This window comes from Triticum aestivum, chromosome 3B (genome assembly GCF_018294505.1).
Source record: "Triticum aestivum cultivar Chinese Spring chromosome 3B, IWGSC CS RefSeq v2.1, whole genome shotgun sequence".
NCBI lineage: Eukaryota > Viridiplantae > Streptophyta > Magnoliopsida > Poales > Poaceae > Triticum > Triticum aestivum.
The window spans coordinates 770,931,171-770,956,668 of record NC_057801.1 but is presented as its reverse complement, the minus strand read 5'-3'; the positions used below and the strand labels follow the sequence as shown (position 1 = coordinate 770,956,668).

At 42.8% G+C, this 25,498-nt stretch overlaps 1 protein-coding gene and 1 long non-coding RNA gene across 3 annotated transcripts; one reads left to right on the top strand and one right to left on the bottom strand.

Moving 5' to 3' along the window:
• Positions 1 to 8,395: 8,395 nt before the first annotated feature.
• Positions 8,396 to 18,989, top strand: LOC123072319 (E3 ubiquitin-protein ligase BRE1-like 2). Of its 2 annotated transcripts, XM_044495874.1 has the most exons (19): positions 8,396 to 8,529; positions 9,440 to 9,601; positions 9,677 to 9,764; positions 9,871 to 10,101; positions 10,207 to 10,374; positions 11,898 to 12,091; positions 12,191 to 12,274; positions 12,381 to 12,500; positions 12,580 to 12,766; positions 12,866 to 13,026; positions 14,096 to 14,167; positions 15,000 to 15,076; positions 15,874 to 16,068; positions 16,926 to 16,998; positions 17,090 to 17,176; positions 17,637 to 17,774; positions 17,973 to 18,175; positions 18,271 to 18,433; positions 18,639 to 18,989. In XM_044495874.1, the coding sequence occupies exons 2-19, from the start codon at positions 9,440 to 9,442 to the stop codon at positions 18,768 to 18,770; spliced, it is 2,535 nt and encodes an 844-aa protein (XP_044351809.1). In that variant the 5' UTR covers positions 8,396 to 8,529; the 3' UTR covers positions 18,771 to 18,989. The 2 variants fall into 2 exon arrangements, with proteins under 2 accessions (XP_044351809.1, XP_044351810.1); XM_044495875.1 differs by lacking the exons at positions 8,396 to 8,529; positions 9,440 to 9,601; positions 9,677 to 9,764; positions 9,871 to 10,101; positions 10,207 to 10,374 and adding an exon at positions 11,127 to 11,357.
• A 2,452-nt stretch (positions 18,990 to 21,441) lies between these two features.
• Positions 21,442 to 22,065, bottom strand: LOC123066471 (uncharacterized). Its single transcript, XR_006431348.1, has 2 exons — positions 21,851 to 22,065; positions 21,442 to 21,724 (listed from the first exon to the last, which is right to left on the bottom strand). It is a non-coding gene; the product is annotated as an uncharacterized lncRNA (long non-coding RNA).
• Between the last annotated feature and the right edge of the window lie 3,433 nt (positions 22,066 to 25,498).

Below are 25,498 nucleotides of genomic sequence, written 5' to 3'. Positions count from 1 at the left end.
TCGTTATCAACGACATCCAATGTCCATGGTCAGGAAACCGTGACCATCTGTTGATCAATGAGCTAGTCAATTAGAGGCTTACTAGGGACATGGTGTTGTCTATGTACCCACACATGTATCTGAGTTTCCTATCAATACAATTATAGCATGGATAATAAACGATTATCATGAACAAGGAAATATAATAATAATAACCAATTTATCATTGCCTCTAGGGCATATTTCCAACAGTCTCCCACTTGCACTAGAGTCAATAATCTAGTTCACATCGCCATGTGATTAACACTGACAGGTCACATCGCCATGTGACCAACATCCAAAGAGTTTACTAGTGTCTAAACTAGTTCACATCACCATGTCATTAAGTCTCAATGTGTTCTGGGGTTTGAGCATGTTTTGCTTGTGAGAGAGGTTTTAGTCAACGATTCTACAACATTCAGATTCGTATGTACTTTGCAATTCTCTATGTCATATTGTAAATGCTGCTTCCACGCTCCACTTGAAGCTATTCCAAATGGTTACTTCACTATACGTATCCGGTTTGCTACTCAGAGTCATTCGGATAGGTGTTAAAGCTTGCATCGATGTAACCCTTTACGCCGAACTCTTTATCACCTCCATAATCAAGAAACATTTCCTTATTCCTCTAAGGATAATTTTGACCACTGTCCAATGATCCGTTCCTGGATCATTCTTGCACCCCTTGACTGACTCATGTCAAGGTACACTTCCGGTGTGGTACACAGCATAGCATACTATAGAGCCTACGTCTGAAGCGTAGGGGACGGCCTTCGTCCTTTGTCTCTCTTCTGCCGTGGTCGAGCTTTAACTCTTAACTTCATACCTTACAACTCAGGCAAGAACTCCTTCTTTGACTGATCCATCTTGAACACCTTCAAGATCATGTCAAGGTATGTGCTCATTTGAAAGTACTATTAAGCATTTTGATCTATCTTATAGATCTTGATGCTTATTGTTCAAGTAGCCTAATCCAGGTTTTCCATTGAAAAACACTTTTCAAATAACCCTATATGCTTTACAGAAAATTCTACATCATTTCTGATCATAAATATGTCAACAACATATACTCATCAGAAATTCTATAGTGCTCCCACTCACTTCTTTGGAAATACAAGTTTCTCACAAACTTTGTATAAACCCAAAATCTTTGATCATCTCATCAAAGCGTACATTTTAACTCCGAGATGCTTACTCCAGTCCTAAGAAGGATTGCTGGAGCTTTGCATACTTATTAGCGTCTTTCAGGATTGACAAAACCTTCTGGTTGTATCACATACAACATTTCCTCAAGTATAACGTCGAGGAAACAATGTTTTGACATCCTATCTGCAAGATTTCATAAATCATGCAGTAATTGCTAATATAATCCCAACAGATTCTCAGCATCGCTATGAGTGAGAAAGTCTCACGTAGTCAACTCCTTGAACTTGTCGGAAAACATCTTAACGACAAGTCGAGCTTTCTTAGTGGTGATACTTACCATCATTGTCTGTCTTCTTCTAAAATCCATCTGTACCCAATAGCCTTACGACCATCAAGTAGTTCTTCCAAAGTCATGGATCCTTTCTCGGATTTTATGGCCTCGAGCCATTCGTCGGAATCCGGGCCCACCATCGCTTCTCCATAGCTCGTAGGTTCATTGTTGTCTAGCAACATGACCTCTAAGACAGGATTGCGTACCACTCTGAAGTAGTACGCATCCTTTGTCACCCTACGAGGTACGGTAGTGACTTGATCCGAAACTTCATGATCACTATCATAAGCTTCTACTTCAATTGGTGTAGGCGCCACGGGAACAACTTCCTGTGCCCTGCTACACACTAGTTGAAGTGACGGTTCAATAACCTCATCAAGTCTCCACCATCCTCCCACTCAATTCTTTCGAGAGAAACTTTTCCTCGAGAAAGGACCCGTTTCTAGAAACAATTACTTTTGCTTCCGGATCTGAGATAGGAGGTATACCCAACCATTTTGGGTATCCTATGAAGATGTATTTATTCGTTTTGGGTTCGAGCTTATCACGATGAAACTTTTTCACATAAGCGTCGCAGCCCCAAACTTTTAAGAAACGACAACTTAGGTTTCTCCAAACCACAGTTCAAACGGTGTCGTCTCAACGGAATTATGTGGTGCCCTATTAAAGTGAGTGTGGTTGTCTCTAATGCCTAACCCATGAACGACAGTGGTAATTCGATAAGAGACATCATGGTATGCACCATATCCAATAGGGTGCAACTATGATGTTCGGACACACCATCACACTATGGTGTTCCAGGCGGTATTAATTGTGAAACAATTTTCACAATGTCTTAATTGTGTGCCAAAGCTCGTAACTTAGATACTCATCTCTATGATCATATCATAGACATTTTATCCTGTTGTCACAATGACCTTCAACTTCACTCTGAAATTACTTGAACCACTCAATAATTCAGACTTGTGTTTCATCAAGTAAATATACAGTATCTACTTAAATCATCTGTGAAGTAAAACATAACGATATTCACTGCATGCCTCAGCACTCATTGGACTGCACACATCAAAGTGTGTTACTTCCAACAAGTTCCTATCTTGTTCCATCTTACTGAAAAACGAGGCTTTTCAGTCATCTTGCCTATGTGGTATGATTTGCATATCTCGAGTGATTCAAAATCAAGTGAGTCCAAACGATCCATCTGCATGGAGTTTCTTCATGCGTATACACCAATAGACATGGTTTGCATGTCTCAAACTTTTCAAAAACGAGTGAGTCCAAAGATCCATCAACATGGAGCTTCATCATGCGTTTTACACCAATATGACTTACATGACAGTGCCACAAGTAAGTGGTACTATCATTACTATCTTATATCCTTTTGGCATGAAAATGTGTATCACTACGATCGAGATTCAATAAACCATTCCTTTTAGGTGCTAGACCATTGAAGGTATTATTCAAATAAACAGAGTAACCATTATTCTCCTTAAATGAATAACCGTATTGCGACAGACATAATCCAATCATGTCTATGCTCAACACAAACACCAAATAACAATTATTTAGGTTTAACACCAATCTCGATGGTAGAGGGAGCGTGCGATGCTTGATCACATCAACCTTGGAAACACTTCCAACATGTATCGTCAGCTCACCTTTAGCTAGTCTCCGTTTATTCCGTAGCTTTTATTTCGAGTTACTAACACTTAGCAACCGAACCGGTATCTAATACCCTGGTGCTACTAGGAGTACTAGTAAAGTACACATTAACATAATGTATATCCAATATACTTCTATCGACCTTGCCAGCCTTCTTATCTACCAAGTATCTAGGGTAATTCTGCTCCAGTGGCTGTTCCCCTTATTACAGAAGCACTTAGTCTCGGGTTTGGGTTCAACCTTGGATCTCTTCACTAGAGCAGCAACTGATTTGCCGTTTCATGAAGTGTCCCTTCTTGCCCTTGCCCTTCTTGAAACTAGTGGTTTCACCAACCATCAATAATTGATGCTCCTTCTTGATTTCTACTTTCGCGGTGTCAAACATCGTGAATACCTCAAGGATCATCATGTCTATCCCTGATATGTTATAGTTCATCACGAATCTCTAGCAGCTTGGTGGCAATGACTTTGGAGAAACATCACTATCTCATCTGGAAGATCAACTCCCACTCGATTCAAGTGATTGTTGCACTCAGACAATCTGAGCACAAGCTCAACGATTGAGCTTTTCTCCCTTAATTTGCAGGATAAGAAAATCGTCGGAGGTCTTATACCTCTTGACGTGGGCACGAGCCTGAAATCCCAATTTCATCCCTCGAAACATCTCATATGTTCCATGATGTTTCGAAAACGTCTTTGGTGCCTCAACTCTAAATCGTTTAACTGAACTATCACGTAGTTATCAAAACATGTATGTCCGATGTTCGCAACATCCACAGACGACGTTTGGGGTTCAGCACACTGAGCGGTGCATTAAGGACATAAGCTTTCTACTGTCCGCATAATCGCTACTGTCAACTTTCAATTATATTTTCTCTAGGAACATATCTAAACAGTGGAACTAAAGCGCGAGCTTACGACATAATTTGCAAAGATCTTTTGACTATGTTCAGGATAATTAAGTTCATCTCATGAACTCCCACTCAGATAGACATCCCTCTAGTCATCTAAGTGATTACATGATCCGAGTCAACTAGGTCGTGTCCGATCATCATGTGAGACTGACTAGTCATCATCGGTGAACATCTTCATGTTGATCGTATCTACTATACGACTCATGCTCGACCTTTCGGTCTCTTGTGTTCCGAGGCCATGTCTGTACATGCTAGGCTTGTCAAGTTAACCTAAGTGTTTCGCGTGTGTAAATCTGGCTTACACCCGTTGTATGTGAACGTAAGAATCTATCACACCCGATCATCACGTGGTGCTTCGAAACGACGAACTTTCGCAACGGTGCACAGTTAGGGGGAACACTTTCTTGAAATTTTAATAAGGGATCATCTTATTTACTACCGTCGTTCTAAGCAAACAAGATGCATAAACATGATAAACATCACATGCAATCAAATAGTGACATGATATGGCCAATATCATTTTGCTCCTTTTGATCTCCATCTTCGGGGCTCCATGATCATCATCGTCACCGGCATGACACCATGATCTCCATCATCATGATCTCCATCATCGTGTCTTCATGAAGTTGTCTCGCCAACTATTACTTCTACTACTATGGCTACCGGTTAGCAATAAAGTAAAGTAATTACATGGCGTTGTTCAATGACACGCAGGTCATACAATAAATTAAGACAACTCCTATGGCTCCTGCCGGTTGTCATACTCATCGACATGCAAGTCGTGATTCCTATTACAAGAACATGATCAATCTCATACATCACATATCATTCATCACATTCTTCTTGGCCATATCACATCACATAGCATACCCTGCAAAAACAAGTTAGACGTCCTCTAATTGTTGTTTGCATGTTTTACGTGGCTGCTATGGGTTTCTAGCAAGAACGTTTCTTACCTACGCAAAACCACAACGTGATATGCCAATTGCTATTTACCCTTCATAAGGACCCTTTTCATCGAATCCGTTCCGACTAAAGTGGGAGAGACTGGCACCCGCTAGCCACCTTATGCACCAAGTGCATGTCAGTCGGTGGAACCTGTCTCACGTAAGAGTACGTGTAAGGTCGGTCCGGGCCGCTTCATCCCACAATACCGTCGAAACAAGATTGGACTAGTAACGGTAAGCATATTGAACAAAATCAACGCCCACAACTACTTTGTGTTCTACTCGTGCATAGAATCTACGCAATAGACCTAGCTCATGATGCCACTGTTGGGGAACGTAGCATAAATTCAAAATTTTCCTACGAATCACCAAGATCTATCTATGGAGAAACCAGCAACGAGGGGAAGGAGAGTGCATCTATATACCCTTGTAGATCACTAAGCGGAAGCGTTCAAGAGAACGGGGTTGAAGGAGTCGTACTCGTCGTGATCCAAATCACCAGAGATCTTAGTGCCGAACGGACGGCACCTCCGCGTTCAACACACGTACAGCCCGGTGACGTCTCCCATGCCTTGATCCAGCAAGGTGAGAGGGAGAGGTTGAGGAAGATTCCATCCAGCAGCAGCACAACGGCGTGGTGGTGATGGAGGAGCGTGGTAGTCCAGCAGGGCTTCGCCAAGCACCGCGAGATATGAGGAGAAAGAGAGGTAGGGCTGCGCCAACAGGAGAAGAAACTCATGTGTTGGGCTGCTCCTATGCCTCCACTATATATAGGGGGAGAGGGGGCTGCGCCCCCACCTAGGTTTCCACCCCTAAGGGGCGGCGGCCAGCCCTAGATCCCATCTAGGGAAGCGGCCAAGGGGTGGAGAGTGGAAAACTTGCCCCCAAGCAAGGTGGGGCGCCCCCTCCCCAAACCCTAGGCGCCTTGGGCCCTTGTTGGGGGGGGGGGCGCACCAGCCCACCTGGGGCTGGTCCCCTCCCACACTTGGCCCATACAGCCCTCCGGGGCCGGTGGCCCCACTTGGTGGACCCCCGGGACCCTCCCGGTGGTCCCGGTACGTTACCGATAAAACCCGAAACTTTTCCGGTGACCAAAACAAGACTTCCCATATATAAATCTTTACCTCCGGACCATTCCGGAACTCCTCGTGACGTCCGGGATCTTATCCGGGACTCCGAACAACATTCAGTAACCACATACAAACTTCCTTTATAACCCTAGCATCATCGAACCTTAAGTGTGTAGACCCTACGGGTTCGAGAACCATGCAGACATGACCGAGACGTTCTCCGGTCAATAACCAACAGCGGGATCTGGATACCCATGTTGTCTCCCACATGTTCCACGATGATCTCATCGGATGAACCACGATGTCAAGGACTTAATCGATCCTGTATACAATTCCCTTTGTCTAGCGGTATTGTACTTGCCCGAGATTCGATCGTCGGTATGCCGATACCTTATTCAATCTCGTTACCGGCAAGTCTCTTTACTCGTTCCTGTAACACATCACCCCGTGATCAACTCCTTGGTCACATTGTGCACATTATGATGATGTCCTACCGAGTGGGCCCAGAGATACCTCTCCGTTAACTGGAGTGACAAATCCCAGTCTCGATTCATGCCAACCCAACAGACACTTTCGGAGATACCTATAGTGCACCTTTATAGCCACCCAGTTACGTTGTGACGTTTGGTACACCCAAAGCATTCTTACGGTATCCGGGAGTTTGCACAATCTCATGGTCTAAGGAAATGATACTTGACATTAGAAAAGCTTTAGCATACGAACTACGATCTTTGTGCTAGGCTTAGGATTGGGTCTTGTCCATCACATCATTCTCCTAATGATGTGATCCCGTTATCAACGACATCCAATGTCCATGGTCAGGAAACCGTGACCATCTGTTGATCAACGAGCTAGTCAATTAGAGGCTTACTAGGGACATGGTGTTGTCTATGTACCCACACATGTATCTGAGTTTCCTATCAATACAATTATAACATGGATAATAAACGATTATCATGAACAAGGAAATATAATAATAATAACCAATTTATCATTGCCTCTAGGGCATATTTCCAACATAATCTTGCTAAGCACCTGCAATTCTTGGGCCTTGATCATCATCGCAGTAAGTACATCCATGGCAATGACAAAGAGGAGAGGGGAGAGGGACTCTCCTTGGCGCAGCCCTTGCGCATGCATAAACTTCTCTCCCTCACATCCATTGACCACGATTCTGGAACTGGCCGAGGTGAGCAAGGTTGCAATCCAAGAGATCCAGCGGGCAAAGAACCCCTTGGCTCGAAGCACCTCGGAAAGAAAAGGCCAAGATAGGGTATCAAAAGCTCTCGATATGTCAAGTTTCAGCAGCACACCTTTGGCTTTCCTCTGATGAAGCTTGCGGGCCATTTGTCTAACGAGCAAGAAATTGTCGTGGATGCTTCTACCCTTGATAAACGCAGACTGATTGACGCTCACTAATTCTCCCATCCGCCTGCTCAACCTGGATGCAAGCAGCTTTGAAGCAAGCTTGGGCGCACTGTGAACAAGGCTAATCGGCCGGAAATCCTTGATCTGGCAGGCATCCGGCTTCTTTGGCAATAGAGTAATCAGGGCCTGATTAAGTCTGCCAAATCCCCTGCCATTATTGAGGAATAACTTGTGGATCGCGGCAATAACATCTCCTTTAATAATAGCCCACGCTTTTTGGAAGAAAATTCCAATGAATCCATCCGGCCCAGGTGCCTTGTCCGCAGGCATGTCTTTGATCACCTTCCAAATTTCTTTCTCATGAAAATTAAGATCTTGATCCGACAGATCAATAGGAGAGATGCCCACAAAGTCTAGATCAATAGTATGCTCGCGGGCCGTAGAACGGCCAAGCAGATCTCTGTATGCCTCAAAGAAGGCACGCTCCTTCCCTGCCTGATCAGCAATGACCTGCCCCTCCGAGTTGATAGCAGGGATGAAATTTTTGGATTTCCTGCCATTGGCCACTAACTGAAAAAGCTTGGTATTAGCGTCTCCGTCTTGCAACCAGTTCATCGTCGATCTCTGTCTCGCAATCGTCCTCTCCAATGAAGCAAGGCCAAGCACCAGTCGTTTGAGCATGTTCCTAAGCCTTCTCTCCTCATTAGACAACATACGAGATTCTTGGGCACAATCGAACCTGAGAATCACCAGATTGGCCACTGCTATCTGAAGCTTGATGTTCCCGACTCGCCGCTATCCCCAGGGTGGCACATTATGGAAGTGGGTGCTCTGGATGTAGGCCCTTTTCATCTTTTTCTGGGCGTTTTTGGGTCCTGGCCCGGGCCCACTCGATGGAGGTCCATTTGGAGATAGAAAAAGGCCCAGCACCGTGTCTGGTCATTCGACCCGGATCGGACCGCCTACACAGAAAGTAGCTGCTCTCAGTTCTCAAAAAAAAAAACGGCTCTCTCTCGCGTGCGGCAGCGGCGGACAGAGGCGGCGTCCCGGCGGCCGGCGGCGCTCCAAACAAGGTGACTCCTGCAACTACTTCCCTCTCTCTCTCTCCTTGACTCCGGTCTCCGTCGTCCTCCTCCAAGTTCGATTCAACCCCGCCGCACGGACCCCCCGACCCCCCCCCCCCCCCCCCCCCCCCCCCCCCCCGGCCTCTCCCCTCCCTCCGGCTTAACCGCGGCGGCGACCTCCCCCTTAACGGCGGCGAAGACCTGAGCTCTTCTCCGACCAGCCGCGCCACCCCTCGCCCTGCTGCCCCCCCCCCCCCCCCCCCCCGCGCGGGCGGCCCCCATCTCGCTGCTGCTCCCCGCGTCTGACGGCAGCCGCTTCTGCTCCCGGACCCCCCTCCCCCACGGCCAGCTATTTCTGTGTCTGCTCGCTTTTGCTCCAATTCATGAAAATATATGTGGCATGTTCTAATCTACTTGTTCGATAGTGCCATTCACCATAGTTTTTGTCCCAATTTTAGGGAACACTTAAATTCAAAGTTTTGTCCATTACTCCAGTATTATGCTATTAAATGGCTGCTCGATTTCTTGTCTCCAATTGCTGAGCCTCGTACCAATGATACTATCCACAGTTCCTGAAACTGCAATGGAGCAAAACGCTGGTCAAGATAATAACATAGTACTAGTATGATACCAAAAGTTCAAATCAAACTGTGATCAGGCGTAGTACCTCTGTTTGCCTGTGCACGATTATTTTTGACTTGTAGGGGGCTTGCCAACTGTTCCCAGTCTAAAAATGGTGACTTGTGTTACAATCTGGTTAGAAAATTTAGCAAACCGACAAGACTGACTGGATACTTTGCCTCTATAAGATTGACAATTAATTTTGGAAGTTTGGTTAGTGGACGTTAATCTATGTGTATACCCGTTCCATTTCTCTGCCCTGTTGTAGAACTTAAACTTTTCTGTTTTTCTTTTAAAGATGGATGCCACAGCCCTTCATTATGAAAACCAGAAGTTGGTGCAGCAATTGGAAGCACAGAAGTCTGAAATGCATGTGTTGGAAGCTAAGTTCAAGGAGTTGAGGAATGAACAATCTTCTTACGACAATACTCTGATTTCTCTGGATAAGATGTGGAATCAGGTTCTTTCCTCTGAGTCTCATTTTATGGTTCTTTTCTGGTTCGTAATGCTTCTAACTAATATATGCTAATTATAGCTTGTTGATGATTTAATCCTGCTTGGAGTTCGATTTGGTGGTGGTTTGAACAATTTACCTGCACTTGACCATGAAGAGTTGTCAGAAGGTTGCTCTATTTGTTTAACTGTTAAATGTTGCTTTCTGAGATGTTCTTTTTTGTTTCAGTAGCGATGTTGCCTTAGCTGATTGTGTGTTCTTTTTTTGTTGCTCAGAATCCATCCAGTCGTGTCCTCCTGAGGAAAATTTTCTCTTCATGCTCTTGAAGTCCAACAATTATGGAAAAAAGGACGACAATAGCATGTTGGAATTTGCTGAAGAAGCTCTTGCTTTGCGCCATTCGGCCACTCTTGCTCTCATGAGGTCCCTTCAAGAGGCTATTGCTGCACAACAGGCTAGAAGTGAATATTTGTCATTAGCTTTAAATGGAGAGAAGTCAAATGAAGGTAAAGACAAAAAGTAATATCTGGCTTTTCCCCTCCATTTTTTTCCAGTGCACCTTTATTATTTGCTAACTACACATCTGCTTGAACTTTCTTTATTTAATTTAGATGTTGTTGTTGCCCTTCAAAACCATAATGATCACTTGAAAGAGGTGGTTGGCAATGTCCGTGAAGCTATTTCTATTGTCAATGAGAAGCATAAAAGGTATCTGGATGAGATTGAGGCTTCCAAAAGCGGCTACTCAAAAGAATTGCAGGAAATCAAGCATCTTTCAGGTGTTAAAAATGTCATTCCTTTCCTCATTTGATATATTTGTTAAATTTTGTCTCGTGTGCATATCTGCGCATTCACAGTTATTATCTTCTCTGTAATTACCAGATTCACTAAACCACCCTCTGAACCCCAAACCCCAATCCCGATTGGGATTCGAGTTTGTTGCCAATCGGTAAGGATGCGCTGACCGAACGTTCAGGTGGACCATTAGATTCCAACCAAGGAGATTGAGAGAAAAACGGAAGGGGTCATATCTCATGTCGAGTAGATCGAGTTGAACGTCACCATTGGGTGCTCTCGAGTAGGTTGGCATGGTATGGGCTGCGGCTGCAGCCATAGCCATGAACCATGTGTGGATGAGGTGAGGAAGATGGAGTCGATAGAATCCCTAAGGAAAGCTTTTTGCAAGCAGATCAAAGAAACTGGAGGGGTGGCGCTCCATGCTCGGCAGGGTAGGCAGTCACGATGCTTATTAGGGATGGGATTTGGTAGTTGGGACCCAGGATCGTTTATGGGCTGTGTGGGCTGACTAGGCCCGTTTCTTGCTTTGCCTATTTTCCAATGCTTCTGTGTGCAGAACCATGTGCTACTTTAGTGTTTGTGCCTAAAGATCTAGTGTTCACAAACCCTAACCTCCTATTTGCCGAACCCTGATCTCTGATTTGCTGAACCTGACCTTTGATTCGCCGAACCCTGATCTCTGATTTGACGAACCCGACCTTCGATTTGCCAAACCCCGATCTCTGATTTGCCGAACCCGACCTTCGATTCGCCGAACCCTAATCTCTGATTTTCCGAACCCGACCTTCGATTCGCCAAACCCCGATCTCTGATTTGCCGAATCCGACCTTCGATTCGCCGAACCCCAATTTCTGGCTTGCCGAACCTGATCTCCGATTCGCGAATCAGAGATGTACAACGCCTAGTGAACCCAATACAGGCTGAGGTAGATAATCGTGAAGCCGAATAGCAAATCGCAAATCAGGTAACAATATACGAATGCATTTGGCTTAATTTTAAAACATACCATTTTCTTCTGTCATCTGGATGATTAAAACTTGGCCCCTGCCCCCCTTTTTTTTAGACTAAAGTACTGTTCTGTTGGCAAGGCGCGCGAATGCACAGCCAGCCCACCCGCGTTCGAGTCTTGGCTCGCATGCGTGATGCTCAAGGTTGCCTCTTCTATTAACATATGCCACCAAGGACTAGTCCTGGCTGGTCCCTTTTTTTAAAGCTGGCCCCTTTTTTTAAAGCTGCCCCTTTTCACAACAAGCTCGGCTTTGCATTCTTGACAAGATTGACCTTGCATCACAGTTTGCATATTTCATACGGAAATAATTTGTGGCATTAATTGTGCTAAAACTTGCTGCCAATACAACTGAAAGAAATGTACTAAGATATGTTAACAGACCCTTACCAAATAAAAAAAAAACTTATCTTGTTCAGTGCTTCCAGATTTTGAGCTATAAAACTGGTCAAGCTTTGATTCTAAAGCAAAGCAATCCATATTCATGTGCTTATGCAGGAGAGCTAGAGGAAACCATGGCGGAGCTTGAGGAAAGTCGACGGAAGTTGGTTATTCTCCAGTTGCAGAGGCATGGAGGTTCGCTAATGAACATGTCTGGTCCAAACGATGTGAATGGTGCTGTTTCGGCTGATAAATCTTCAGACAAAAACATGGGCTGGGGAGATCTCAAAGATGCTGTTGAGGAAGCTAAGGTACTTTTAACCAGACCGAATAACATTGCATATATGCATTTTATATGCCTTATCTGCTCAGCATTCATCTTATATTATAATTTGTCCAATGGAGGGCAGACCCTTGCAGGAGACCGCCTGTTTGAACTCCATGAGACTCAAGAGGACAATTTCATACTGTCTAAGCAGTTAGAAGATCTGCAGGTTGTCACCTTCTTTGAAATGGATGGCTAACATATTTGTTGTACTTTCAAGTTGTATCCTGGGTCTTCTTATTCCTATAATCTGCATTCTGGTGTTATGTGTGCAGGGTCAATTAAAAGACGACAACTATATTTTCACATCAAAGCCATATGCAATTCTTAGCGATCAGTTACATCATCTGAATGCTGAGATAGAACGATACAAGGGTTTGGTTGAAGTATTACAGGTAATATGCTTTTCCTCTGTTGTGCTGTTGTTTTGCAAGGTATTTTCTCTTGACCAGCTTTTCCTTTATTTGACTTTAGAATGATAAGAACCAGTTCTTGCAAAGGGAGAAAGAAATGTGCGCAAAAGGAGAATCCGTCAACAATATTAAACAATCCATTACCGCTTATGAGGCCAAAATTGAAGAACTGGAACATCAGATTCTGAAATCCATGGCTGAGAAGAATGATCTTGAGATCAAAGTTGAGGAATCATTGCAAGATTCAGGTATTGAGGCCTGACTTAGTGGCTTGCTAAATCGAGATCTGGGTTTACCTCCTTCTGCAGTGTAATATATACTTTGTTCTCAATTCCACCACTGTCTAGGTAAAAAAGACTTCAAGGATGAGATTCATGTCATGGCTGCAGCACTCTCTAAAGAGATGGAAATGATGGAGAATCAATTGAATAGATCAAAGGATGCGGCTTCTGAAGCACTTGCATTACGTGAAGAAGCTGAATCGTTGAGAACCTTGTTAGCTAAGAAGGTATGTCATTGATCTGGATCTATTGATGTTTCCAAACTGGATCTCAGTCTACATCTGTTGCCATGTCTGTGAATGTCACTGAAACTTAACATGTTTGTACTTGGTAGTGAGATTGCCACACAGTGTGTAATGAAAAATAAATCATTTATGTTTCTTCATCGTGATTCCTGTACACATTTACTCACTTTGCATTGATTTTATCTGATAGGATATTTTCTGCATTCATATATCTGACATATAGACTAAGTACAAAGAGCAAGCACCACATACCTGAACTAGTCCATTCTTACCGTGTCATGAAGTGAGTTGAACAAGGGGTTGGAAATGGAATAAGATGGATTAAGGTAGAATGACATTAGATTGAAGGGGTTACCAGTTGGGGTAGTAACACTAGAATAGCTGGTCAAGTGAAGTTTGTTTACTGATCGCCTTCTACAAAGAAGCGAAGTCATCACTTAAATAGTCGACTGCTAGCACATAACCAACTCAATTTAAACCAACCAAATCTAAAATATAGCATGTTCTAACAGATGCACATATGTGACTTTTTTGAGAAGTTTTCCAGATGCACAAGTATCTAAAACCTACCTCAAGCAACCACCTCTGTATGTACGTTTACTTTTCCTAATATAGTATGCAGAAGTGTTTATGTTTGTCATTCAAAATATTTTGTCATAAAATTTATTCTATGTCGTTTTTCTGAATAGTTTATCTCTAAAGTATACGAAAAGTAATAGTTAATTAGGTGTATCAGAGACACTGTCTGATCTCCAAAATGAGAAGTGAAGAGAAAGGTTATATTATCTTCAGGCTATCTCTGCTTTATTAAAGCTGGGTGATTATTTACAAAAAATAGGATTAACTCAATACTCTAGGGTATACTCATGTGTACTTTGATGCTGTTATATGCTTGCATTGTTACATGTTTTTAGGATCATTGTTAGATCTTCAAACAATATTATTCACAAACTATTTCCGTAGAGTTTTATCTTCTGAACTATACCTGAGAAATTGTGAATAGACCTCTAGCATAATCGAAACATCTGACGGAAGTATCTCCAATTTTCAGATCAGTGAGCAGAAGGAAATATCTGATAGATACAACGCACAAGTCTCTGAGATCAAGTCCCTCAAAGAATTGGTATGGTATCATGAAAATCTCTCGTCTTCTAATTGTGCTGACAGCTTGAGATATATTTGCGTTATCTGAAAATGTTTGATTTTCCCTCCATGGTTCTCTCAGCTCGGAGAAATTTTCGAGTTATTACACAAGCAATTATATCTGATTTGTCATTACTTATTAGCGTAGACTCACCCCATAGATGGCCAAAGGAGCAACTTGGAGATCAAGTAGCTTGTGCCCTAAGCCAGTTATATATATAAGGAAATATAAAATTAGTTACGTTAGGGTGAGATATGATCAAATAAGGTTAGATCTGTCAAGATTAGTCTACATGTCCATTAGGCTACATGCTACCTGTGAAGATTTAGTCCTTGCTCTATAACAAAGCCATTCTTTAAAAAGAGACAGCATGCACCATTAGGTTATCTCTACTTGTCATTAAATAAGGTCAGATCTGTCAAGATTAGACCTTGCTTGATACCTGGTTTCTGAAAATATATTATGGATTAACAGTTAGTTCTTAGTCTTTCAAGCATTGGTGTATATTCAGCTTTTGCAACTAGCTACCTGAAATTGTTGTTATTTTCTAACTGTGGGCAAACAAACATCTGGTAGTGAATATGCAACTAACAGTATGTGCCCTTAAATTTTAAACATTTGTGGGCAAACAAACATCTGGTAGTGAATATGCAACTAAGAGAGGTTATATATATGAGCATAAATATAAAAATCTTCCATTTTCTTAAGAAAAACAAGGAAGTATTGCCCTTCAATGGTCCGAAGCCAAGCTCTTGCAATTTTGCACTGTGTCTGGATTGCCATTCATGTTTTCTGAATGAAATTTCAACAGATTGAGACGTTGGAAAAGGAAAATCAGGAGTTGGAATTTATTGTGGATATGTATGGGAAAGAATGTTCTGAGTCGAGGTATGACTTGATTGTTATCGTTATCACTTATCAGTTGTGTTGATTTTTTATGACTGTGACTTATGCTGTTCTCTTAGATGATCACGTAGTCCACCAGATTCTTGAAAGTCTCTGTTAGAAAATGTTTTCTACTTACTTGGGATTTACAGTTTACCACACCTTGGGAACAAGAGATAAAGTTGACACATCCCTTTATGATTCTTAAAGTTCTACTATCATTCAATGCATTTTTTTCTTCTGAATAAACATGTTCTACTGTATGCCTAAAAGAAGTCCATCTTTACTTTAATCCTCAATTTCAGCTATATACTTTACATATGAAAATTTGCGGTCAGGTTAAATCTATCAGGTTGTTAAAACATGTGATTGTTAAGCTTCATGCACTAGCCAACGCAACCAGAAGTCCAAACTGATGGAAATGGCTAAGCAATCCACATATACACTTCAACAGTGATGAGAGTGTTAATTTGGATGCAATCTGCTAACACTAGCTGACATAGGTGCTATGTGACATTTGTAAATGCCGAAAGAAAAATATACTAGTTTAGATCGCTGAAAATAAAATGTTCAAAACGGCAAGGAATAAAATCATAGTTCATATAGGCTGAGAACTCAAAAAATGAAAAAAAAAACATAAGTTGGTTACCTCTACGCTTTCCTCCATTACCGAATGCCCATTGATTTCCCCTTTAAAAACGATCCATAGAATGATTGTCAATTCACAGCTTTCATCAATTTTGCATACTAATATATTTTTGCTTCATTTGTTAGATTCTTATTTTACTCTGTGAATCTAGGACAATTACAGAGATCAAGGAATCAGAAAATCGAGCTCGCAAGCAGGCTGAATATTTGAGAACTAGTCTAGAGGAGCATAGTCTTGAGCTTCGTGTAAAAGCAGCAAATGAAGCCGAAACTGCATGCCAGCGAAGGCTTTGCATTGCTGAAGCAGAACTGGAAGAGTTAAGGACCGATGTAGATGCATCTGAAAGGTCAGTTATCTTCTCCTAGTGTCAATTCGATATGTGTTCTCCAGTTTACTGGCACTGAAATAGTTCTCCAGTCTACTTGGATTGCTATTTCAAACGAGTTTTCCGTTGAGGGGATCAGGATGTTAATTATTGCAGTTATTTCACCCTGGTTGCTGCTATTAATGACGTGAAAGATGTTGAGTGTGTTAAATACATACTTTGTCCGACCGGAATTAGTTGATGTTGTTCAAACAGATGTATCTAGCATCGAAATACGTCTAGATACATCTGTTTGAACATTAATTAATTCTGGACGGAGGGAGTACTGTTTAATAACTGTTAACATAGTCCTTTATAGGTTTCGAAACCACCCATTTTGCCGCTCAATGGCTAATACAACCCATACTTGCTCACAATTTCCATAGGAAATCCGAGCATATACACCTTGTTCCTAAATTCCATTTACTAAATTCTTAATAAACTCATAGGCTCAAAATGCACAAACAAACTGGACTTTTTTTTTGCAGCCGTTAACCAGCCCAGGTGAAATCAGAACTGGCTAGGTTCCAGTTTAACTCCTGCAACTGGTTCCTGCACCAGCTAGTAATACATATATTTTGTGCCTTACTGTCCTGTTTGGCCAACTAGGTTAAAACCTAATTCGAACTCAATAATCCTAAAAAGACTTATATTTAGGAACAGAGGGAGTATTATCCAACTAATTCTAGTGATCAGCAGTTTAAACGAGCTTTTATATTTTCTTACAGCTGGCAGTATATGTTATGTTTGTGAACCAGTAGATATTTTATTGTTCAATGAGGACTTGGTATTCTGTATCATCTCCGCAGCTTCCATCCCTTGTATGATCTGTTTTGCAGAGATGTTCTGGAACTCAAGGAGGCAATAAGAATTAAAGAAGCAGAAGGAGATGCTTATATCTCTGAAATTGAGGTTAGCTCATTTTTAGTTTTCTTATCAGCAGTGTTTTTTTTTTGTGTGTGCGTGCGAGTGTGTTTGAAAGCAAATGATGCTGTCACTGCAGACAATTGGCCAAGCATATGAAGACATGCAGACACAAAACCAGCATCTTCTTCAACAGGTTGCCGACAGAGATGATTTTAACATAAAGGTGCGTATCTGATACTAGGGCAGCTCTTCGCTGCCAGCTTGCTGGGATTTATGTGGTGGAATCCGTGCTTCTATCTCACCGGCGTTTCCCCTTTGCTGGCGGCATGGCACCCCCCTCAATATAGCAACACACCACTAGGATCCTGTTACATGCTCCATGTGCAAAGACAGCTGGGGCTGTTGAGCTAGGTGGCCTGGTGTATTTCTCCTTTTCCTTTTCCATCTCTATCTATTAGAAGTTACTCCAGTTGCTGCTACTTGTTGATTCATATAGTGTGTCCTTGCAGCACGTCTCTAGCACTTCAGATGCTGGGGCAGTAGTCCAGTGCATCACCTTGCCTTATCGCCTTATTAACCAGGCACTTTAACCCCACATCATTTATACTCTGTTGAATTGCCAGAAGAAACACTGTTTGCTTTTCTTATTGGTTCCCATCAGTAACTTGTTTCTCATCTAACAGCTAGTATCAGATAGTGTGAAGACAAAGCAAGCCTCTGCTTCCCTTCTCTCTGAAAAGCATTTGTTACAGAAGCAACTCCATCAGGTTAACAGTTCACTGGAGTCATCTAAACAAAAACTCTCCCGTGGTGAAGAGCAGGTAATCTCTGACTCATGCCCTATGTGTTATTTATGGTTTAATTTAGTGTCCGCCAACAGTAATTGAAAATCACGTCAAAGCAAATATTTATTGTATTAAAAAATATATTCTGTGTGTGTGTGTGTGTGTGTGTGTGTGTGTGTGTGTGTTTACCACTGAGCTGGTTTTGAAGTGTCTTTATTTGAATAAACCTTACAGATGAAAGCCTATGTCGCACAAGCTATAAAAACTTCTTCAGAGAACAGGCATCATGCAATTACCATTGAAAAGACTCTGCTGGAGGTATCTGACGCAGAAAAGGAGCTCAAGTGGCTTCGGTCCGCCGTTGGATCCTCTGAGAAAGAATATGAGCAAAACCAGAAAAAAATAGCTGAGCTGAGAACGGAGCTGGAGCGTGAGAGGTTAGGCTTGCTGGTGTGGTGTTAATTTTTGGTTCCAAATTTGTCTTGCTGTTCTGCCACCAGGGCTTGTTACACATTCTTTTGCTATTTTATAGAAGCGAGAAGAGAAAGCTTGAGGAAGCATACGAGGAGGTGAAGAATGAAGTCATGGAGCTGACGTCTGAGAACGAAGAGGCTACTATCCAGAAGCTCCAGGACGAGATAAAAGACTCCAAGGCTATTCTCAAGTGTGGCGTGTGCTTTGACCGACCCAAAGAGGTAACTTGCTGTTCATTGAATTGCATAACCTTATTTTTGGATGATGCAGATTTGTGTGTGACTCGAGATGGTAGAAGCTGAGTTATACATGTATTTTTATTTCCATGTGACCGAAGTTCCAGTTTCTCTGTTATGCACTTAAACCTGAAGACCGCCTACTGCTGAATGCTGATTAGCCTTGTGTTCCTTGTTTGATTGTTGGCAGGTTGTGATCACCAAATGCTTCCACCTGTTCTGCTCAACATGTATCCAGAGGAACCTCGAGCTACGCCACCGGAAGTGCCCGGGCTGCGGCACCCCTTTCGGGCAAAATGACGTGCGAGAGGTGAAAATCTGAAGTCTCAGCGATGCTGCCTTGGATGACCTGGTAGTAGGTAGTTGGTATCCCTGGACACCGTCATCAAGCTGCTCTCCGTGCCTGTCTCTTGTAGATATGTAATGGTTTCGTTGTCCCGTAGGGGCGGCGTAGATCCAGCAAAGAAGTAATAAGACCTAAATAAGATAAATGGACAAGTAACAAAGAAGTGAAAATGAAGTTTGTTGTAACTTTACCGCCTGTGATGTTTGATTGCTGGGTGATCTCTTGCCTCTACTCAAGGCCATTGCAATGATGGTTTCAAGCGAGTTAGGAGTAATAAATAAGAAATGAATAGAAGGTGAAGTTTGTTTCTGCCTTCAAAAAGGTTCGTCAGCCAGGATATATGATTAACAACTACTCGTCACCTCCGATTAACAACTACTCGTCAATGGAGGTGACGGTTGATCACCCTAATGCATAGACCCAAGGAAGCAGACTAAAACGCCTTGATCATTGCATGGATCAGGTGTGTCTGCAGAGCTGCTCTGGCTGGAGTTGAGAAGCTCCTGCCCTGCTGTAGAACAAATGTACATGAAGATGAGCAAGCTTGACAGGCAATTCCTTCATAATTATTTGGCCAGTTTTTTTTTTTTGCGAAAATATTCTCGTATTACTCAAAGTTCGGTCTTACAATCTCGCCCAACTGCTGATAATGTAAGACGCATTTTGACACTAGTGTACTGTCAAAAACCGTCTTACATTATGGGACGGAGGGATTATTTGGCAGTCAAATCAAGCATAATCAAACTAGTAGCCTTCTCCTTATTTATTGTTTGGGCCACAGATTCCTGAGAATCACCATGGCCGTGGATTCCTGAGAATCAGAAGCTGGTTGTTTGTTCACCCTGCTGTCGGATAGCCGTAGAAACTGTAGGAATTGTGAAATATCAATAATGTCCCTGAGTCATGATTGTTGCTTCAGCTATATTCCAAAAAGAGAACTGTGATGAACCAACCAGCTAGATCATCATGGTGATGCATGTGTCCAGAGGGCAGAGTTAGGCTCATCCAAAGTACAGTCCAGTCTGAACTAACTGTAAACCAGCATCAACTCTCCCCAACAACAAGTAACTGGAAACATCGACCAAAACGTCATGGTGGCAGTTTTGTTGTAATTCTAGCAGGAAATAGGGGCAAGGGATTAAAACGAGCCGTTTTCTCATCACCAAAATCGCTGATGTCCCGGATTCCCATGTTCAATTTACAGAATCAGGTTCCGCGAAGCTGGATAGAAATCTCATGTGTTTGTTTTAGATTCTGATTTTAGAAGGCCTAGAATCTGAAATAGGCAGCTATAGCCCAAAGCCCCAAACAAAGGCCGCCTAAGTATGTGCACAAGACATTTGTGTTGTACGTTTGCAAAGTTTGAGTTATGTTTGCTAGTTGACTGTTCGAGATTGTACACTTGCATTTTCCTCTCTCTCTCTCTCTCTCTCTTTTTGATAAAACATTCGCAATGTGTCATTTGTTTCTCAAGATTATATTCGCTCAGGAGATTATGAACGAGGCACGGATTTTCATTTTACAAGAGACTGCAGGTACAATATAAGAGCAGAAACAAGACTAAAACTAAGTGCCTAGCCTGCCCAAGACTGTAACACTGATTCTGAATATTCTTTATACCTCTCTTCTCTTGCAGAAAGCTGCCGGATGTTTTGTTTTTTTTCGTGCAAACTCAGTTTGATTACATTGATGGTCATGGTGACAGTTGAGACTATTGTAATACTCACTGTCTGATCCATAACAATGTGTGGACATTCCAATTTACTGTTCTTATTCAGTGCAATACTCCTGGTGTTTGTGTTAATGCTAACAATGCACTGGAAATTCCAGTAAATCGGAGATGTACTCGAAGTTCAGTTATCATTCTGTTTCTATATATGCTCGGTCGGAAGAGCCAACAAAATTTAACCATGCCAAATAGTATTTTTTTTATGGTCTATAAAAATTAACATCTTGCTCTCTCGGGTTCAAGGTCTCTGAATTCCAAGACAAGCACCTTGGCAAGAATTATGGAACGGAGGGAGTATGCAGAAACAGAAGCACCTTGTCGCGTGGAAAGATGGCGATCGCGGACTTGGGCTGCTCTGCTGGGCCCAAACACAGTATCACCGTGTTCGTCGTGCTCTGGGCCACCTGCAGTCACTTTCTTCAGTTGCAACAGCCACCTCTGGAAGTCAGTCTACTCCTTAATGATCTCCCATACAATGACTTCAACGCGGTGCTGGAGAGCCTGGTTGCACTCCGGCAAATCGACGAGCCTGTTGTTGGTTGCACTCCGGCAAATCGCTGAGCCTGTTGTTGTAACTGGTCTTGTGCCAGGATCATTCTACGAGAGGCTCTTCCCTAGTTGCTCCGCACATTTATTTTTTCTGTTCATCCAACAGCCTCCATTGGCTCTCAAAGGTATGAATCTGACACCACTCCAGTAGCCTTGGTCCCTTCACTATCCGACCGTTTAGAGGTACAGGCTCCTGGAATTTGAAGGATAAACCAAATTCCAGCATATGACATCGATGAGAGTGTCAGGTGTGAAAGAGCCCCGGAGGTTTGGGATCGAATTTCGTGTTAAATAAGCACATAATATCTCCTGCAAAAAGTAAACAGGAACATAATATCTCCTGCAAAAAGTAAACAAGAACATAGTGTGTCCTGCAAACACTAAATCCCTTTGAATAAGATACGTAAATCATACAATGTTAGTTTGATTCCAATGGGTAACGAGCAGCAGAATGCTGTGCTCCTCTGGTAAGCACAACAAGATGCGCTGCCAGAAACGGTTGGAGGCACGCAGATGGCAGTGCAATGCAGAACATGGTTCTTGCAAAGGAACAGAATCCGTCTCCACCGGCGCTCTCCGTGAAACCAGCTCAGTTCTGCTTGCCGTCATTGCCGCCGCGTCCGCCGTCAGCACTCTCTACCGGCGGAATGGTCTGCGGGTGGGTCAGAAGAAAAGAAAGTGCGGTGAGCCGTGAGCGTGCATTGCGTCGAACAGGTTGCGCGCATGGGGCAACGGATGGGTGGGTGGCAGTGGCAGAGACGAGACTAGTGTACCATACCATGTCGGGCTTGTAGACGTTGTGGACGACGGAGGCCCCTGCGAGGAGGGAGGCCACCACGACCACCGATGACCAGGCCAGCGACGGGGTCCCCGTCGGCAGCCGCCCGCCGCCGAACTTCTTGCCGCCGCCCTTCATCTTTGCTCTCTCTCTCTCTCTCTCTCTCCGCCGATCTTGTTGAGGACTGGACCGTTCCCTCTTTCTTCTGGCTTCTGGGCCGTGTGAAGCCCACGCTTGATTGTAGAGGTACAAATTAACTATCTTTTACCAATTCTCAAAGAAAAAAAAATATCTATCCTTTATTAAAAGAAACACTATCTAAAAAAACCTAAAAAAATACTTGAGGGGGAAGTACTCTGTTCCAGCCTGGAACTCTCTGAACTGAAACATCTACATTTTCTACATGTTTTTCTTTAGTGAAAAAATGGTTTTCTCGCCCATACGATCGAACTGGCCGGATTAGACTTTCTGTATGATGTGTATTTGAGAATGCATTTTTAGACGCTATATTAGGAATTGATTGATTACCATCTCGATTTGCACTGTATGGATGTGTCTTCCGGAAAGTACGTACCCGTTGGCTCTCTGGCGCATATGCACCCGATATGCCCAAATAAATTGAATTTGCTGGAATTTTTTTTAAAAAAAACTATTTTTTCTTACAACAAACTCGATCTTCTATTGTAACTCGTATAAGGTTTTCTGCCAAATAAAACCCCTATCGACTTTAGGGGAAAAAATCAGGGACAAAAAGTGTGAATAGTAACTTCATTATAATGCAGACCGTGTCTTCGGTTCGGTACTAATGTTTGATAATGCATTGTACTCCCTCCGTTCCTAAATATAAGTCATTTTGGAGATTTCTATATGAAATATATATGGATATAAATAGACATATTTTAGAGTGTAGATTCATTCATCTATGTTTCGTACGTAGTTTGTATTAGGGACGGATGAAGTATTTAGGGACGGAGGGAGTATTTAGGAACGGAAGGAGTAATATGCTTGCGTTGTGTGCTGCTGATTCTGTCCGGTGTAAAACAAAACCGGGCATTTTTCGTGTTCAGATTTAACTATCTCTTGGATGTATATATAGCGAGTGAAAGAGCCGTGCCTCTTCCTATATAAAAAAGGTAAACAATAAGCCAGTTGGTGTGATAGATTCAGAACTGAATGCCTTTTATGAAGATGAGTTTTACTTAACATCACATGAAGTTTATTTAAAATGCTCACTCCCCTACAACCATTCACTACCAACTACCACAGAAGATTATTTGCATGCAAAATTAGAAACAAAAGTGACAGAAAAGGAGTCAAACAAACACAAAAGGCAGAACCAAAAAGAAACAGGCCAGCAAACGAGATTACAATAATCTAGCAGCACTACTGTGAAGATTGCTCGTCATGAATAATGTTTTTTCTCACGCAGCCGCCTCCTTCCCTAAGAAAAGCCTACAATTCCTCTGCCTCGTGGGTGGATCTTGGCCCCAAGCGGCCCAGGCCATTGCGTGGGGCGTGGGAATTTTTCTCAACCCATATTAAAAACAATAGATTTGGCCTGGGGAGCAGCCCACTTCTAAGCGCAGCCAACCCAGGCCTGCCGCTTTGCTACCCGCACGACGTGAACAAAGCCAGCGAACACGCCCCAACAAGCACGGACGAACCGGCCTCCACTTTCCCCCGAGTTGGATGAAGCCTAGGTGGCTGCTCGCCTCCGTAGCCCGCCGTCGTGCCCATCCAGCCGGCCTGCTCCGTGTGCAGCTCCCCTTTGACCCCTTCTACAATGTTAGGTTGCGTCGCAGCGGCTGCTATCCTGTTGAAAGTGCGTTATATCGACTAGAGGGGGGTGAATAGGCGATTTTTATGAATTCTTCACTGAGGAATTTGTTGGTGAGGAAATTCCTAAATGAAGAACTACTAGCAGCGGAATAAGTACTCAAATGTAAACATAATAGAACACAAGCATAGTCATCATAATGGAATGAAGACAAGCACAGAGTACAGAAAGCGTAAATACAGGATAACTCAGAAAGAAGACGGACAGACTGAAGAAATTGAACTGAGGAAATTGAGAAAGTCTTCAAACAGATATGAACAGGCACACAACAACAGAAATGAGGAAATAAAAGAGTTGAGGAAATAGAACCAGTAAACTTGGTGAAGACAATGATTTGGTAGACCAGTTCCAACTGCTGTCTCAGTTGTACGTCTGGTTGGAGCGGCTGAGTATTTAAACTCGAGGAAATCCAGTCCCGGACAAACAGTCCTCACCGTATTCTTCTTGAGCTAAGGTCACACAGACCTCGCCCAATCACTCGTGGTAAGTCTTCAGGTGACTTCCGGACCTTCACAAACTTGGTCACTCGGTGATCCGCAATTCCTCTTGGATGCTCTAAACCATGACGCCTAACCGTCTGGAAGAAGCACAGTCTTTAAAGGTAACAAGCGTCTGATCCACGCAGGATCAATCTCTTCAGTGATGCTCAATCACTTTGGGTTTGTAGGTGTTGGGTTTGGGTTTTCCTCACCTGATGATTTTCACTCAAAGTCCTCGAAGGATGGGTTGCTCTCAAATGACAAGTGTCAGTTTCTCTCGGAGCAGCCAACCAGCTAGTGGTTGTAGGGGGCGGCTATTTATAGCCTAGGGAGCAGCCCGACATGATAAGACATAAATGCCCTTGTCTGATATGACCTTTAGGTGGTAGATATTTTGGGACAGCTGGCGCATGGCACAATAATGGTCAGAATATTTGAATCTCAAATTCCTCAGGGCTATCATGTTCCTCACTGTGTAGGCAATCCGCACTGGCGAATTCCTAACTCCTCAGTCAGAACAAATTCCTCAGAGACCAGAAGAACTTCGTCTCTGTTACTGAAGAATTTGACTGAACTGTATGAGATTTCCAATGGCTTCACTCGAAGGGATTGGTAGGTGTAGGATTTTGAGTTGAGCATCACATGGAAATTTTTCCTTAGTATTTCCTCGACCCCCTTTAACAGTACGGTGTTTCCTATGACTCAAGAAAGAGAAAATGAAACTATAAAAACAAAAGTCTTCACGCTTCATGTTCCTCGAATGATTACCAAGTCTTCAAGGTCACACCAATTTCTTCACTTTCAAAGTCTTCAGAAATTCAAAGTCTTCAGTTGAAGAACTTCATTTTTAGGGGTCGACTTTCTCTGTAAATATCAAACTCCTCATAGACTTATGGACCTGTGTACACTCACAAACACATCAGTCCCTTAACCTATAAGTCTTCAATACACCAAAATCACTAAGGGGCACTAGATGCACTTACAATCTCCCCCTTTTTGGTGATTGATAACAATATATGTCAAGTTTTCAACAGGGATAAATAAATGAAGTGTAAATACTGATGTTGAGGAATTTGATTGCAAGATATAGAAGAACTCCCCCTGAAGATGTGCGTAGTGAGGAGTTTGCTTTTGAAGCAATGCACACTTGAAGAGTATAATCATGGAGATCTCCCCATATATCTTGTAATTCATACACGCATTTGACATATAATATGAAGAATTTGAAATGCATGATGAAATATGATGACTGATGTAATTCAGCATGCGTGCATTGACATTAATGAGGAATAAGCATGCAGAAGAACACAACAAAAGTATCAGGCCACCATA